This window comes from Trifolium pratense, linkage group LG3 (assembly GCF_020283565.1).
Source record: "Trifolium pratense cultivar HEN17-A07 linkage group LG3, ARS_RC_1.1, whole genome shotgun sequence".
NCBI lineage: Eukaryota > Viridiplantae > Streptophyta > Magnoliopsida > Fabales > Fabaceae > Trifolium > Trifolium pratense.
In genome coordinates this window covers 24,721,919-24,737,269 of record NC_060061.1, presented here as the reverse complement: position 1 = coordinate 24,737,269, position 15,351 = coordinate 24,721,919, and the positions used below count along the sequence as shown (strand labels likewise).

Genomic DNA, 15,351 nt, shown 5'->3' with positions numbered 1-15,351 from the left:
GGATCTTATTGTATTTGTTATCTGAAATTCCAACTTTACCCTTCTATTTAAACTTTTAATTTGATTTTTTTTTTTTTATATAGAATCTATTTAACTTGAAAAAATAGAAAATGCACCGACAGTATAAAATAGTTTTACATTAACATCCAATGAGCATATTGTATTCCGCTATATCACATGAATATTTTAAACTTACTTGTATGACATAGAGAATTGATGGTTTCTTATTGGATGGTTGTGTAAATCAATTTTACATTGTCAAATTACATTGGTGTAACATTTTAGTAATGTTACACCGCTTAATAACATGTTGACGAATTTTTTTTCCTTTCAAAATCTACTGTTGGATTGAAAATTTATATCATGATTTTTTATGTTAAAATTTACAAAAATCTAAAATCGTTTGATATCTTATTGAAATTAATCAAGATTAACGGTAAAGATCACCATTAGCCAAAATGCGACAACTTGTCTACCCATTGCATGAAATTGGGTAGAGTGACTCATTTGAGTTGACATTAATCATAACCATCTATTTTTATCCATCATTTATGTTATATAAATACTACATAGTTTACGATACTAGTATGTTAAAAGCTTTAATGCACTTTTGATCCCCCTATTTTGAAAAATCTAAACTTTTGATCCCCTATTTTAAAAGCCAACTTTTTGATCCTCTATTTTGAAATATCTGAACTTTTGATCCTCCTATTTTAAAAGCCAACTTTTTTATCCCCCTATTTGAAAAACTCAAAGTTTTGATCCTCATATTTTAGATTTTTTGAATTTTAGTCCTCAAACTCAATTTGGTCAAATTTTTGCTGATGTGTCAAACTTATTATTGACGTGATAGTGTCATGATGACAAAATGTTTTCATGTCTTTAATTTTTTTACATCAAATATTTTAAAAGTATTAAACAATGAATTAATTAATAATAATTTAAAAAATCGGTAAAATTAACCTCTATACATATATATAATAAAAAAATCAGTAAATTACCCATTAAAAAGTTAACGATTGAGAACAAAGTCAATGAACGATTGAGAGGGAGCGAACAAGGACGAAGGATGTTAACACGAGCGTGATAATTTGTGTTTTTGATTTCTTTGGGTGTCAAAATTGGGAACCAACGTTTGCTTTTCTGACTTCTTTGATTAATTTCCTGAATTTTAGTTATATAATAATGTCAAGAGTTTTAATTTACTTTTTTTTTATCAATAAATTTAGTTATTATTATATAATGTAAAGAGGCTTATTTTATTGTTTTATAATTATCATTAATTATTTTATTATTTTAATACTTTTAAAATATTTGATTTAAAAAAAATATTAATGACATGGAAATGTTTTGTCAACATGAAAACTGTCACGTCATTAATGAGCTTGACATATCAGCATAAGTCTTACCAAATTGAGTTGGGAGACTAAAATTCAGAAAAATCTAAAATAGTGGATTAAAACTTCAGGTTTTTCAAAATAAAGGATAAAAATGTTGGCTTTTAAAATAGTGGGATCAAAAGTTCAGATTTTTCAAAATAGGGGGATCAAAAAGTTGGCTTTTAAAATAGGGGATCAAAAGTTCAGGTTTTTCAAAACAGGGGGATCAAAAGTGCATTAAAGCTATATTAAAATAGTATAATTGCAAAAATACCCACCAAATTTTACACTAATTCTTTTCATTCAATTGAAAGAGATTTCACGCTTGTGGTGAAGCATACCAAGAGAAAGAACAATAAAATAAACCAATATTGAGAACAATTTTCACTCTACAAGATCAGTTTGATGAGCTATTAGAGGACCTTCTTCTTCTTTTTCTTCAAGTTTTCAAATGAACTTCTTCATTTTTTTAACTAAACTGAAATATTCCTCATTTTTGTTTTTTTATTTGTCAATTTTTCGATTTTTTTTTATTTGTCAATCTTTTTTTTTTTTTTTCGAATCTTAATTTTCAATAAACTGAAGTGTGCACTTAAAAGGCTTTAGTAGATCTTCATTTTATGAATCTAGTGTCATAAAATTTGTGTTTCTTCAACAATTGTAGAGGGAGAAATCAAAGAAAAATCATTATTTATGGTTTTCATGAATTTCTCTTTAAAACTTGTGTTAGAGAGGTTGAAGATAACATTGTTTACTTGCATACGAAACTCACTCGCATGTTAGAGAGAAGCTTGTTCCTCTTGCGAATTGTGAAGCTTGTTCCTCCTGTAGTAAGTTTAGCTTTATTTCTTGAGTGTTGTTACTTTGGTGGCTTATTCGACCATTCAAACAATTTCCCATTTCCCATAAATGCAACAAAGTTGCTAGGGAGCAAAAGAACGCATTTGCCAAGCTCTGTTGTTGCTTTTACAACAACTTCAGATAGAATGACTCGGTCTGTTGCATATAATCTATAACAATATATGAAAAGGATATATGAGTTTGGGCTGACTTTTTCATTATTCCTATTTTACCCTTACTAAATAGTGGTTATTACAAGTTACACAACCCTCAAAATACATCATTCGTTGTAACTGCACATACATGGTTTCTAAAACTATGTTAACCCCCAATGTCTCTAATTGAAAACCTGGCACAAGCAAACTACACAGGTGGAGCGATTGGGGGAAGGATGCTATCGTCATGCACGTCGTTGCGCGGAAGGCGGCTAACTTCTATTTTTATTAATTTTTTATGGTTGTGTTTCTTTCAGGTTTTACATGATCTATGGGGTGGTTTCAAATGACGGGTATGACTCGCCACAATGATTGAACAATGTTTGAGGATTACAATTGTTTTTATTCATTACCGCGTCTTTCTTTCTTTTAATTTTTTTCTTTTCATCGTGCCTTTCTTCTTCATGGTAAAAGAGGAATATGTTGTTTTACATTTTTCCCTATTGTGTTACATGCAAAAATTAATCTAACGATGATGGATTATGTGTTGTTACATTGTGTTGAACTAATGTTGAAAAATTGGTCTTGATTGCCTTCAAGATGGTATAAAGGAAAAAACGAGAGCCATCGACAACGACAATGTTGAAGTGGCGATAACGAGAAAAAGAGACGACAATAAATAGAGAAGGAGATCGTGGTGGCTAACCAATTAGAGACACATATAAAGACGATGTGGTGCAACCAAGAGACCTCGATGTCTATATGATGAGGGTGGAATTGGAATCTGTACAATACCGATTCACTATCTCGCTTTTGAATTTGTAAGACACTATTTGCTTCTAGCTTCTTCTCCCACACTTTTATCATCAAACATTTAATATTGCTCTTGCGATCAAACGGAAATTAAACGAACCCAACACTAATTGTTGTCTGATGTTCCTCGGTGTATTTTCTTTTTTTTATCCATACTTTCTATCTTGCATTTTTGTGTAAATCATTGGTCTCTTTTTTAATGCTATTAATTAGTTGATGTCCTTCTATATGTTGGTTCTATTAATTCATGTTGTTTAATACAACTTAATAATATGTTGAAGTATGAGGAGGACTATAAACAAAAAAATATATGGAAACTAAAAGTACACAAAAATTAATTTAAATAAAATCAAATTTACATGTGTTAGCCGTCTATCTGTATTCTCTATGAGAATTAATTTGTTGTTTTTTAAAAGTCAACTATTCCTACAAAAAAATAAATTAGATGTATGAAAAACTTAAAATAATCTGCAACATACATAAGTTAGCGGAATAAAAAATGCGGATCACACAAACAGGCATGCTGGTCTCTATAAAAGTAATTATTTTATTTTCAATAAAAATATAAAAAAAATGTTTTTTTTTTATGCTTTTATAACTTTTATAAATATAAAAACAACCTAAGTAGAATATGTTTTTAGTTTTTAAGTTGTTATGTTCTTAAGTTGTAATGTTATGGTACTATTTTGCGTAATTGAACTTAGTTTTTTATGTATTTTTTGATTTTGTTTGAATTAGAAATTTTATGTTTAATGTACTAGAGTTTTTATTTTATATTCACTTGTGAAATTTTATTTTTTTAGTGTGTGAAATTAGGAAATATTGAGCAATTATTTATATATTAATTAAAAATGGTCTGACCCGGTTGAACCCCGATCCGACCATTTGAACCTTAAATCGGTAAGCTCACCGGTTCGATGACCGGTCCAGTTCTGACAACCTTGCTATTATCGATCTATCGCTTATCCACTGACCTTGTTTATCTCTCAATGTGCCACTAAGCCCTCCTTGTAGGTCGTCGCCAAGCCCTCATTGTAGGTCTTTCCTACCTTCACTTGAAACCAAAACTTCACTTGAATAATGGGTTTAAAGATGCTTTATCTTTTAGACAGATTATGGTAGATCATTTAGGGTACAACATTAAAAACATTGATTTGGTATCAGATTTTTATGAACCCACCGTCAACCATTTCACCGTGTTACAACGTCTCTGAGGAATGATCACCAATTCTAAAAGTGGCGATGAGTTGATGTTTTATTTTTCAGGGCAAGGATCCATAGATCGATCCCATAGATCACTCCCAAAGATTTTTTACGGTCGTGAAGTTTTATTTCTCCTGAAGTAAGTTTAGTTTTACTTCTTGAGTGTTGTTACTCTGGTGGGTTATTCGACCATTCAAACAATTTCCCATAAATGCAACAAAGTTGCTAGGGAGCAAAAGAACGTGTTTACCAACGGTATCTAACCAGCATATTGTATTCCGCTATATCACATGAATATTTTAAACTTACTTGTATTACATGGAGAATTGATGGTTTCTTATTGGATAGTTGTGTAAATCAATTTTACGTTGTCATCAGTGCATGTCCACCAAAGCATGAGGGGAGATCAAATTACATCGGGGTAACATTTGAGTAATGTTACACCGCTTAATAACGCTTTAACAATTTTTTTATTACAAAATATACTGTTGGATTGAAAGTTTAAATCATATAAATTGTGTATGTTAAAATTTACAAACATCTAAAATTGTTTGATATGTTATTAAAATCAATCAAGATTAACGATAAACATCACCATTAGCCAAAATGTGACAACTTGTCTACCCATTGCATGAAATGTGACAACTTCTTCTTCTTCTTCTTCTTCTTCTTCTTCTTCTTCTTCTTCTTCTTCTTCTTCTTCTTCTTCTTCTTCTTCTTCTTCTTCTTCTTCTTCTTCTTCTTCTTCTTCTTCTTCTTCTTCTTCTTCTTCTTCTTCTTCTTCTTCTTCTTCTTCTTCTTCTTCTTCTTCTTCTTCTTCTTCTTCTTCTTCTTCTTCTTCTTCTTCTTCTTCTTCTTCTTCTTCTTCTTCTTCTTCTTCTTCTTCTTCTTCTTCTTCTTCTTCTTCTTCTTCTTCTTCTTCTTCTTCTTCTTCTTCTTCTTCTTCTTCTTCTTCTTCTTCTTCAAGTTTTCAAATGATCTTCTTCATTTTGTTTAACTAAACTAAAATATTCTTCATTTTCGTTGTTTTATTTGTCAGTTTTTTGAATCTTAATTTTCAACAAATTGAAGTGAACACTTAAATGACTTTAGTAAAGCTTCATTTTACGAATCTAATGCCATAAATTTCGTGTTTTTTCAACAATTTTGTAGAGGGAAAAATCAAAGAAAAAACATTGTTTAATGGTTTCATGAATTTTTATACTTGATTATTTTATGTTTAAAATAATTAGAAATTGTATTATGGTCGAAACCCACAAAAAATCATGCAAAACAGAAGCTATGAAATTGTTGGCGCATGAAATTCTAACAGTACAAGTATCGAGAGAAGCAGCAAAGGAGCTGATGTGAGCAAACATATTGTCAAAATAGTATGTTTTGGTTTTATCTCTTACTGTCATTGCCCGATTTTCTTGGGTTGGGAGCGGTTTTTGCTTCTGAAGCTCGAGAGATACCTAGTGGCATTACGTGAGGACCAATATCTTGATTTTCTGCTGCATTGTGTATTAAATCTGCAGCAGTGTTTATCTTGAATTGTTATCTTGTATTAGCATGACTTAAATGTACTGCTTTGTTTCTGTCACATAATGAACTTATGTAACTTGCTAGTATAGTTTTGGCGGCTCAATATTAATATAGAGTTAGATCTTTGCGAAAAGGGTGGACTATAACATTGTATCGTGTTGTACTTGTATCAAAATTGTTTTTGTAGTGAATTAGCACTCGTTGTGCCTAATTCACTCTTTAATTAAAAATTTGCTATTTCAAACAAAAAAATTAAACGGAAGATAATTATGCTGGAAATTTTCATTCTTATATATAAATTTTTGATCCTCAAATATGTTTTTTGTTAGTCAATTTGTCCAAAAAATTACTAATAATAGAAACATTTTTTTTTTTTTTGTAATTTCAATACATTGTATTGATAACATCTCATATGTTTAAGAAACAAATAATTGTTTACTCTTCCCGTATATATCTACTATTTTTTATGCATGTTTTTTTACCATATTATAATATTAATTTACAAAACTAATGTATTGTTGACAAATAATTGAGACTTAATAATATATATTGTTTATATATATGAGGGGATGGTGGCCTTGACCAATGTCTGCCCCCCCCCCCCCCCGGGATCCGTCCCTAAGTATTTACCTTGCAACTGAAGTTGAAGACTGTTGTGGCGAAATCAATGGCACAAACTGCAAAAATGGCAAAGCAGTCTCGACTTTGAAGTTGATCGACAAAAAATGCAGCTAAAATCTATCTTTGGAAACTACCACGAGGGAAGAACTTCCCATAGATATTGTGGAAAGAGCTAAAGTTCTTTATGTATCAGTTTATGATGGGAAATTGCCTTGGGCAGAATATCCTGATAAACATGACGTCCTTATGACAATTAAGGACGTTGTAACTAAAGTTTTTGATGTTACAGATTTTGGATAATTTTGGCGCTTTACTCTTTATTTATTTTGGATAATTTTTGTTTGTTTGTTTTTGGACATGGCTGTAGTTTGGTTAATTTGGATTTATATATATATATTTGGTAACCTTTGGAAATGGTTATGTTTTTTTTTTTTAACAAGGCGAAGAACATCTAGACATTAGGGGACAAAACAGGCTTCAGCGAGTGCAGCTTTGCTCCATTTCGCATAGCTCCATTCATTCCCAATTCATTGCGTAGATCTATGACATGTGACAAAGTTTGTTTTCAAGGGTTGAGATTAAAAAATTGAGAATTAATTAATTTTAATAAAAAATAAAAGAAAGCAGAGAAACGATCTTCCTCTCATCGTACAACAACATAACGCATCTCCCTCTTGTCGCCGACGCCACCACTCTTTCTCTCCAATTTGTCTTTCAACCCAGTTAAGAACAACTTTAACAAATTTGAGAACAACCCACTTCCCCAATAAAGAAGAGTAGATGACTAAAGTTGATCAAAAGCAGAAAACAATAGTGCGGTGTAAATAGAAAAATTGAGTTTAATAGGGTGACAAAAGAGATTTAAAATATAAAGCACCGTTGATGAAGCGTACAGGCGGCGATGGTGATTGAAAAAATAGAGAGGGCGACGATGGCGAGAAGGAAAAAGGAGAGACAAAACTTATGTTGTACCAGCAATGAGGGGAGAGGGACGCCGCTGGAACAAAGAATGGTGGCGGTGGCACCGATGGCGAGAGGAAGAAGATGATGAAACTTGTGTTGTATCAAAAGAACGAAAAACAGTGTATGTATTTTTTTTCTCTTTTCATTAAACTAAAATTTAATTTCAACCTTTTAATCTTGGCTTTTGGTTTTATGTTTGCCACATGTCATAGATATACACAATTAATTGGGAATAAATGGAGCTATGCGAAATGGAGCAAAGCTGCACTGGGCTTCAGCCCCATCATTTGTCTATATTTCTTTATTATATTAAAAAAGAAAGAAAAGAAATATATATAAAACTGAGGACATAGACCTAACCCAGTAAGTCCACACAAAAGTGTTAGACAGTAAAATATTTAATCCTAAAAGATAGTTAGTATAATTAAATGCCGTGGAGCACCAATACTCCAAAAATGGTGAAGTCTCGTGTCCGATACGTACTCGATATTGATATCCGTCCGATACTTTCCGATACACGTATCGGAGAAGTATCGGCAATTAATATTACTTTTTTATAAATAAATATAAGTCGGATACTTCTCCGATATAAACCCTGGACCTCAAACTTCTTAACTCTTAGCTCAACTAGCTTAACCAATTGAGCTACCCATCTCACCCTTTCTAGATAATACTTAACTTAATATGTATTGTCACTTGTTTGTTTATTTTGAGTAATTTAAATGTTAATTATTTATCATTATCGATTTTAGTTATTTTATATACTGCTCATTTATATATTTAATTTTAAATAATATTATACAGAAAATTTTGAGAGAACCGCCACCTCCGCCCTTCTCCTTCATGTCGCAGGTTTTATTCTTCTCGGCCGCCTCTGTATTCACTCAGGTTTTGTTCATTTTCAATTGCATTTTCTATCTTTTTATCGAGAAACCCCAAATCTCCATTAAACCCTATTTCTCTCATCTCCAAAAGAATTCTCGAACCCTAATCACTGCCACTGCTAGCCGTTATCCTTCTTCTGATCCTAACTCCTCCTCTGAATATTAGTGTACCAATGATTTTCTGTGTATAAAATGTGGAAAAATTATTTGATATGTTCTATATGTTGATGATTGCATATTTTATTATTAAGTAGTTGGAAAATAAATCGCTATTGTGGAGTGGACTTCATTCATAGTGATGAGAAGAAGAATCCCCTCCCTGCTGCTACTGAAACAACCTTTTTCAACCATCACACACATCCAACTCTCCTTTCTCCTTCCCCTCCAAACTCATCATTCATTCTTTCGCTCCTTCAAATCCCAATCCCTCCCTCCCCCAGAACTCGTCCAACCTTTCTGCGACCTCTCCGACGTCGTTTCCTCTAAACAAAACCTCCAGCCTTCCCCATGGTTCACACAAATCCTCAACCTTCTCGACAATTCCCCTACAATGGAATCAAATCTCGATTCCTTCTGCCGTCAATTCCTCGTCACACTCTCCCCTTCCTTCGTCGCCCACACTCTCCGTTCCATCAACAACCACCACACCGCCCTTCGTTTTTTCACTTGGGCTTCCAACCAACATAACTATTCTCATTCCCTTGATTGCTACGTTTCGCTAATCAACCTCCTCTTACTCTCCCCCACCACAACCACTACAACCGCTGCATTAAATGTTTTCGCCGAACTTCAACGTAACCGCCTCCCTCTTACACCACCAGCTGCCAATTCTCTAATTAAAAGTTTCGGTAATGCCGGTTTGGTCAACGAGCTTCTGTTGGTGTGGCGTGGAATGAATGAGCAAAGCATTCAACCAAGTCTTTTCACTTACAATTCGCTTCTTAATGGACTCGTTGGTTCTTCTCTCATTGAATCTGCAGAGCGTGTTTTCGACGCAATGAAGGAAGGAAGAACAAAGCCTGATGTTGTTACTTATAATACTTTGATCAAAGGTTATTGCAAAGTGGGGAAAACGCGCAAGGCGATTGATATGGTTCGTGAAATGGAGGTAATTAACTTGGAACCTGATGTTGTTAGTTATATGACAGTAATGCAGGCTTGTTATGCTGAAGGTGATGTTGATTTTTGTTTGAGTCTTTACCATGAGATGGAGGATAAAGGATTGGAAGTTCCTTCTCATTGTTATAGTTTGGTGATATGCGGGCTTTGTAAGATGGGGAAGGTGTTAGAAGGTTATGCTTTGTTTGAGAATATGATTAGAAATGGTTGTAAGGGTAATAAGGCTGTTTACACTGCTTTGATTGATTGTTATGGGAAGACTGGGAATTCTGATGGGGCTTTGAGGTTGTTTGAGAGGATGAAAATGGATGGGATTGAACCTGATGAGGTTACTTATGGCGCTATTGTTAATGGGTTGTGTAAGAGTGGGAGAGTGGAGGAAGCTTTGGGTTATTTTCACTTTTGTATTGAGAATGCTGTTGTTGTCAATGCTGTGTTTTATTCGAGTTTGATTGATGGACTTGGAAAGGCAGGGAGGGTTGATGAAGCTCAGAAGGTGTTTGATGAAATGGCTGAGCAGGGATGTCCCCCGGATTCGTATTGCTACAATGCACTTATCGATGGACTGTGTAAGTGTGGGAGGATAGATGATGCTCTTGGGTTGTTTAAGAGGATGGAGCACGATGGTTGTGAGCAGACTGTGTACACGTTTACCATACTTATCAGTGAGCTTTTTAGGGTGCATAAGAATGAAGAGGCGTTGAAGATGTGGGATTTGATGATTGATAAAGGGATAACACCGAATGTTGCTTGTTTCAGGGCTCTTTCGATTGGACTGTGTCTTTCGGGGAAGGTTGCAAGGGCTTGTAAAGTGTTGGATGAGCTTGCACCGATGGGGGTTGTTCTTGAAACGGCTTATGAAGATATGATTGGAGCGCTGTGTAAAGCCGGTCGCGTGAAGGAGGCTTGTAAGTTGGCCGATGGAATTGTGGATAGAGGTAGAGAAATACCTGGGAAGATTAGGACTGTGATGATTCATTCATTGAGGAAAGCTGGGAATGCTGATTTGGCTATCAAGTTGATGCATAGCAAGATTGGTATCGGGTATGAACGAATGCGGAGTGTTAAAAAAAGAGTGAAGTTTCAAACCCTCGTAGACAGTTGAATTCATTATAATATTTTAGGTAGATATATGTGGCACTTGAAAACTGGTAAATAGTTAACTTCAAGATGTAGTATTTACCCCAAATGTGGAATTATTTATAAACTCAACAAGAATGGAAGTAATAATAACTTATAGTTGCTTGGAGTCGGTCAAACCATTGGGGCTGGTCTCACCAAAATACAGATAAATAAGAAAGCCATACTGTACTTGTCTGAATGATGTGATCATTCCTAATGTTGTACAATTATTGTCATTCTAAAATAAACCTCGTATGCTGTAGCTTGATTGATTATGTACCGTGTCTCAGACGCAGGAGTCGTGAAAATGTTGGGATATGTTGACATGAATATATCGGTATGTCTTTCTTACTAGTTCCCATGTGATTTTGCCCATATTGAATTTGAACGAAATGATTGTGTTTTTAGCTTGAAGAATTCATAGATTATGATTAACTTTTAAATTAACCATAAATGACTGTGTTCTTAGCTTGAAGAATTCATGCTAAGTTGTTAACTTGCAATCTGTCTTTTGAACCAGTTGGTTGCTTTAGTAATTCTCATGCCCTGTGACAACTTTGGAGAATTTATGTAGTAATTGGATGGTTGCTGACTCGTGCAATGATACAATAGTTTTTTAGGACTGCCATTTCAAGCTAACATATGGAGTGTAGCACGTTGCTTTAACTTCCAAATTCCAATTGAGGTTACAATAGTTGTAGCATGATGAAATCCACATTATCTCTACCTCTCCAAACCCAAGTTTTCTTCCGGCCAACCACCCTCCCTCGTTTTCCTTCTCTCTAAGTAAGACTCTCTCTTCAATTCAACTTTCTCTTTTGCAATTGCATCATTTCATTGTTAAATTTGCAACAACTACTGAAACACTTTTTTAAATTGCAATAGTTGGTTATTCTGTTATCTTATTTAGGGAAACTTTTTTTTTTGTAGATTGAAAATTTGTAATGAACCTATTAAATTCCTGGTTTTAAATTGCAGGCATACCCTAGTTTTTTTTTTTTTTTAAATTTATTTATTTGTTCCTTAAATTAGCTTGATGTTCAATTTCTAATGTTTGTGTGCCATAATTGAGGAATATTATGTGTTTCTTTTGTTCAATTATTACTTGTAGGTTTTTTTATCTGTTGAAATATTAGTATGGTTTTAAATTGAGGTTATAGTCGCGATTTGCTCGATAATTTTGGCTATGTAGAGTTGCGCGGCCATGACAACAGGGATATTACTGTTGTATCATTTGTTCTTGATATCTGGTTTTCTTATGTTTGCTTGATGTCTATATCCCCCTTCATGGTGTGTGGATTATTTGTCTTTTTATTTTGGACGTGTTTAGTTAACTTGATTTCCCTGACGATACAATCTTCCTTGGTTCTAAATACCAGTCTAAATACAGTAGTTTATTTTTTATGGGATGAACTTGAAGTATATTTTATCCATTTACGTCTTTGTTTTTCTTCCTTCTTCATTATTCACAGGAGGTTGATATAATTACTTGGCTTTGTGACTAAATTCCACCTACCCTTTTGTTCAATCCTTATATATTGATTTTTTTTTTTAACTTGAGTTATTTCTTGTGTATTCTTTTGGGTTTTGATGTGTTACTTTGTTTTGTATGTCATGTAGATTACTCAAGCCTATGCGATGGAAATATCAAATGACTCTGGCACTAAGAAACCAAAAAGGTTGACATCTGTTGTCTGGAATCACTTTGAAAGGATTAGAAAGGCTGACATATGTTATGCTGTTTGCGTGCATTGTAACAAGAGACTTAGTGGATCAAGTAATAGTGGAACTACTCTTCTAAGAAATCAATTGATGCGATGTCTGAAAAGATCGAACTTTGATGTTTCTCAACTACTTACAGTAAATGGAATGAAAAAAGATAATACTGTCAGCCTATCAAACATTTGTTTTGATGAAGGTCAGAGGAAATAAGAATATATAAACAAATTATGTGGCAGGATTAATCTCTATCGAAATGTGGTCTTCGACAGAAAATGCCTCGTATTTGTGTCTATCTGCACATTATATTGATGAAATATGGACATTGCAAAAGAAAATTTTGAACTTTCTTACACTTGACTCTTCTTACACTGAAGACTTGCTTCCAGAAGTGAATATCAAATGTCTTGATGAATGGGATATTGACTGCAAGCTATTTGCATTGACTCTTGATGATTGTTCCGTTGATGATGACATCACTCTACGAATCAAAGAGCGAGTTTCCGAGAAAAGGCCTCTCTTAAGTACTCGACAAATACTTGATGTACGCCCCGCAGCACATCTCATAATTTCCATTGTTCAAGAATCAAGATGCCATGGTTGCATTGCAAGCTGCGATGGATCTCAACGTGTTGGGATCAACTCTCAGAAAGCCTTATTTCTTGATAATCCACTTCACTGGAATTCTACATATATCATGCTTGAAACTGCACTAGAATACAGGAGTGTTTTTTTCATTTTTCCAAGAACATAATCCCTCCTACTCATCAACTCTATCCGATGAGGGAATGGGCTAATTCTGTCACTGGATATTTAAAACTCCTAGTTGAAATTATGAATCTCAGCCAACAGATTTCCCACAATCAATATTCTTCCCTGAGATCTGTGACTTCTCATATTCAATTAATTGACTGGAGCAGAAGTTCCGACAATTTTATTTGTCTCGTGACTTTGAAGATGAAAGCCAAATTTGATACTGGAACAAATGCAGTTTAGCATTAGCTTTAGCTGCAGTCCTAGACCCTTGGTTTAAAATGAAGTTGATCGAGTACTACTACTCCCTGATATATGGAAGCACTGCTCTGGAACGTATCAAGGAAGTTTCTGACGGTATCAAAGAACTTTTTAATGCATATTCTATCTGTTCAACAATGGTTGATCAAGGGCCAGCCTTGCTTGGAAGTAGCTTACCAAGCACTAGTTGTGGTGGCAGGGATAGACTAAAAGGCTTCGACAGATTCCTTCACGAGACATCACAGAGTCAGTCGATGACATCAGACTTGGACAAGTATTTAGAGGAACCGATCTTTCCTCGTAATTCTGATTTTAACATATTGAACTGATGGAAAGTCCACATGCCAAGATACCCAATTTTGTCTATGATTGCACGGGATGTTCTTGGGACCCCAATGTTTGACTCCAAAATCTTCTCGCAGTTCGCTAAACCCAGACACAACGAGAGGCTTTGGTGTGCACGCAAGCTTGGCTCCGAAATGAATCAGGATGGTATTTCTTGCTTGATTGATGTATTTTCTCAACCCTTAGAATAATGATAAGTTCCTAATTGGTGGCTTATTTCATGTGTTTGTCTTACTCTAACATCTTTATCAGATTTAAACCTATCCCTAATCCATTCTGCTCCTCCACCCCTTCTCCTTGAATCAAGTTAATTTTACCCAGGTATTCTTCTGTGAAACTTGTATCATATGTTTTTAATCTCTCCAATCTCCGTGTTTATTTATGGGCAATGTCAGGTCGTACAAAAGAAGCTATCTTAGAATTAAGAATTGTTAACTGTACTGTTCTCCTATGTCATTTCTTACTGGGAAGTGATATATTGAAAATATTAAGAAGCAATGTATATTCTTAGAGTACAGTAGATTTTTCATATAATAAAGTGAATTCCTCATATCTGATGCACAATTGTTATCACAATTGTTGTTATAATAAAGAGAAGTCCTCATTTTCTATGCACATTTTTCATTCAGTTCTCTTTGGCAACCCTCTGTGTTAAGTTCTCTTTGGCAACCCTCTGTGTTAAGTTCTCTTTGGCAACCCTCTGTGTTAAGTTCTCTTTGGAGCTAAAGATTAGGAAAAGTGTGAAATCTTCATATATTGTAAATTGGCTAAACAATCATCCCAATATCTGATGCATAATGGTTATCATATTTAACAAACCAAATAGCATAAAGATGACTAAACAAAGTAAATCACAAAGCGGTAGGATTGTGTCAATGGAGCATTTTTTTTTTTTTTTTGGTACATTTCAATGGAGCATTGCTATTCATTTATTTATGAACTAAATACTTTTCACTTTTCAATTTGATTACATATCATACACCCGTACATACTCTTTAGACGTCCAATTAATACATCTTTGAAACTAATACAACAGGTTATTAGAGACTCTAAACTATGTTACCAGGACTCCTACACCAAATCTAAAGGATAATAGATGCACTAAGGCTATTGCATAGCAATACAAGGACATTTCTGGTACGACGACCATGGAAATGCAAAGGCAGGCCATGGGACACTAAAGATAAAACCATTACAAATCTTAAAAATCTTAAACCCACATGTTTAATGAAATTATGGCAACAACAAATATGAAGCACATTAGACTGGTGATATTATATAGTTCATAATCTTGGTAAAGATCTGAACTATAAAATCCAGAAACAGCTTGCCCTAGGCTATAAAATTCGGAAACAGCTTGACCGGGACATAGGTCCCGGTATATGCCATTGCCTTTTCCACAATCTAATTGGTTATGCCTCCCCGTGCCGTCCACCACGCCGCGAAACCGGAAGGGTTGGAAATAAGGTGTAAGACCCGGGAAAATTATTTTAATATAGGCTTAAATGCAGTTTTGCCCCCCTGTTTTGATTAAATCGGAATTTCCCCCTGTTTTAAAACGCGGACTTTTACCCCCCCGGTTTTATAATTTTTTGGATTTTGCCCCCCCTAAAATTCTGCTTTCGAGTTACAACTTCAAAGCTTCGCACA

The 15,351-nt window shown here is 34.2% G+C and overlaps 1 protein-coding gene across 1 annotated transcript; it reads left to right on the top strand.

Moving 5' to 3' along the window:
- The first annotated feature begins 8,293 nt into the window (after window positions 1-8,293).
- On the top strand, window positions 8,294-15,120 carry LOC123913676 (pentatricopeptide repeat-containing protein At1g03560, mitochondrial). Its single transcript, XM_045964492.1, has 3 exons — window positions 8,294-10,960; window positions 11,144-11,409; window positions 12,244-15,120. The coding sequence occupies exon 1, from the start codon at window positions 8,681-8,683 to the stop codon at window positions 10,604-10,606; it is 1,926 nt and encodes a 641-aa protein (XP_045820448.1). The 5' UTR covers window positions 8,294-8,680; the 3' UTR covers window positions 10,607-10,960; window positions 11,144-11,409; window positions 12,244-15,120.
- Window positions 15,121-15,351: the final 231 nt, after the last annotated feature.

Excerpts from the sequence above, each read along its gene's own strand:
- LOC123913676 (XM_045964492.1), top strand. The coding sequence starts at position 8,681 with ATGAGAAGAAGAATCCCCTCCCTGCTGCTACTGAAACAACCTTTTTCA.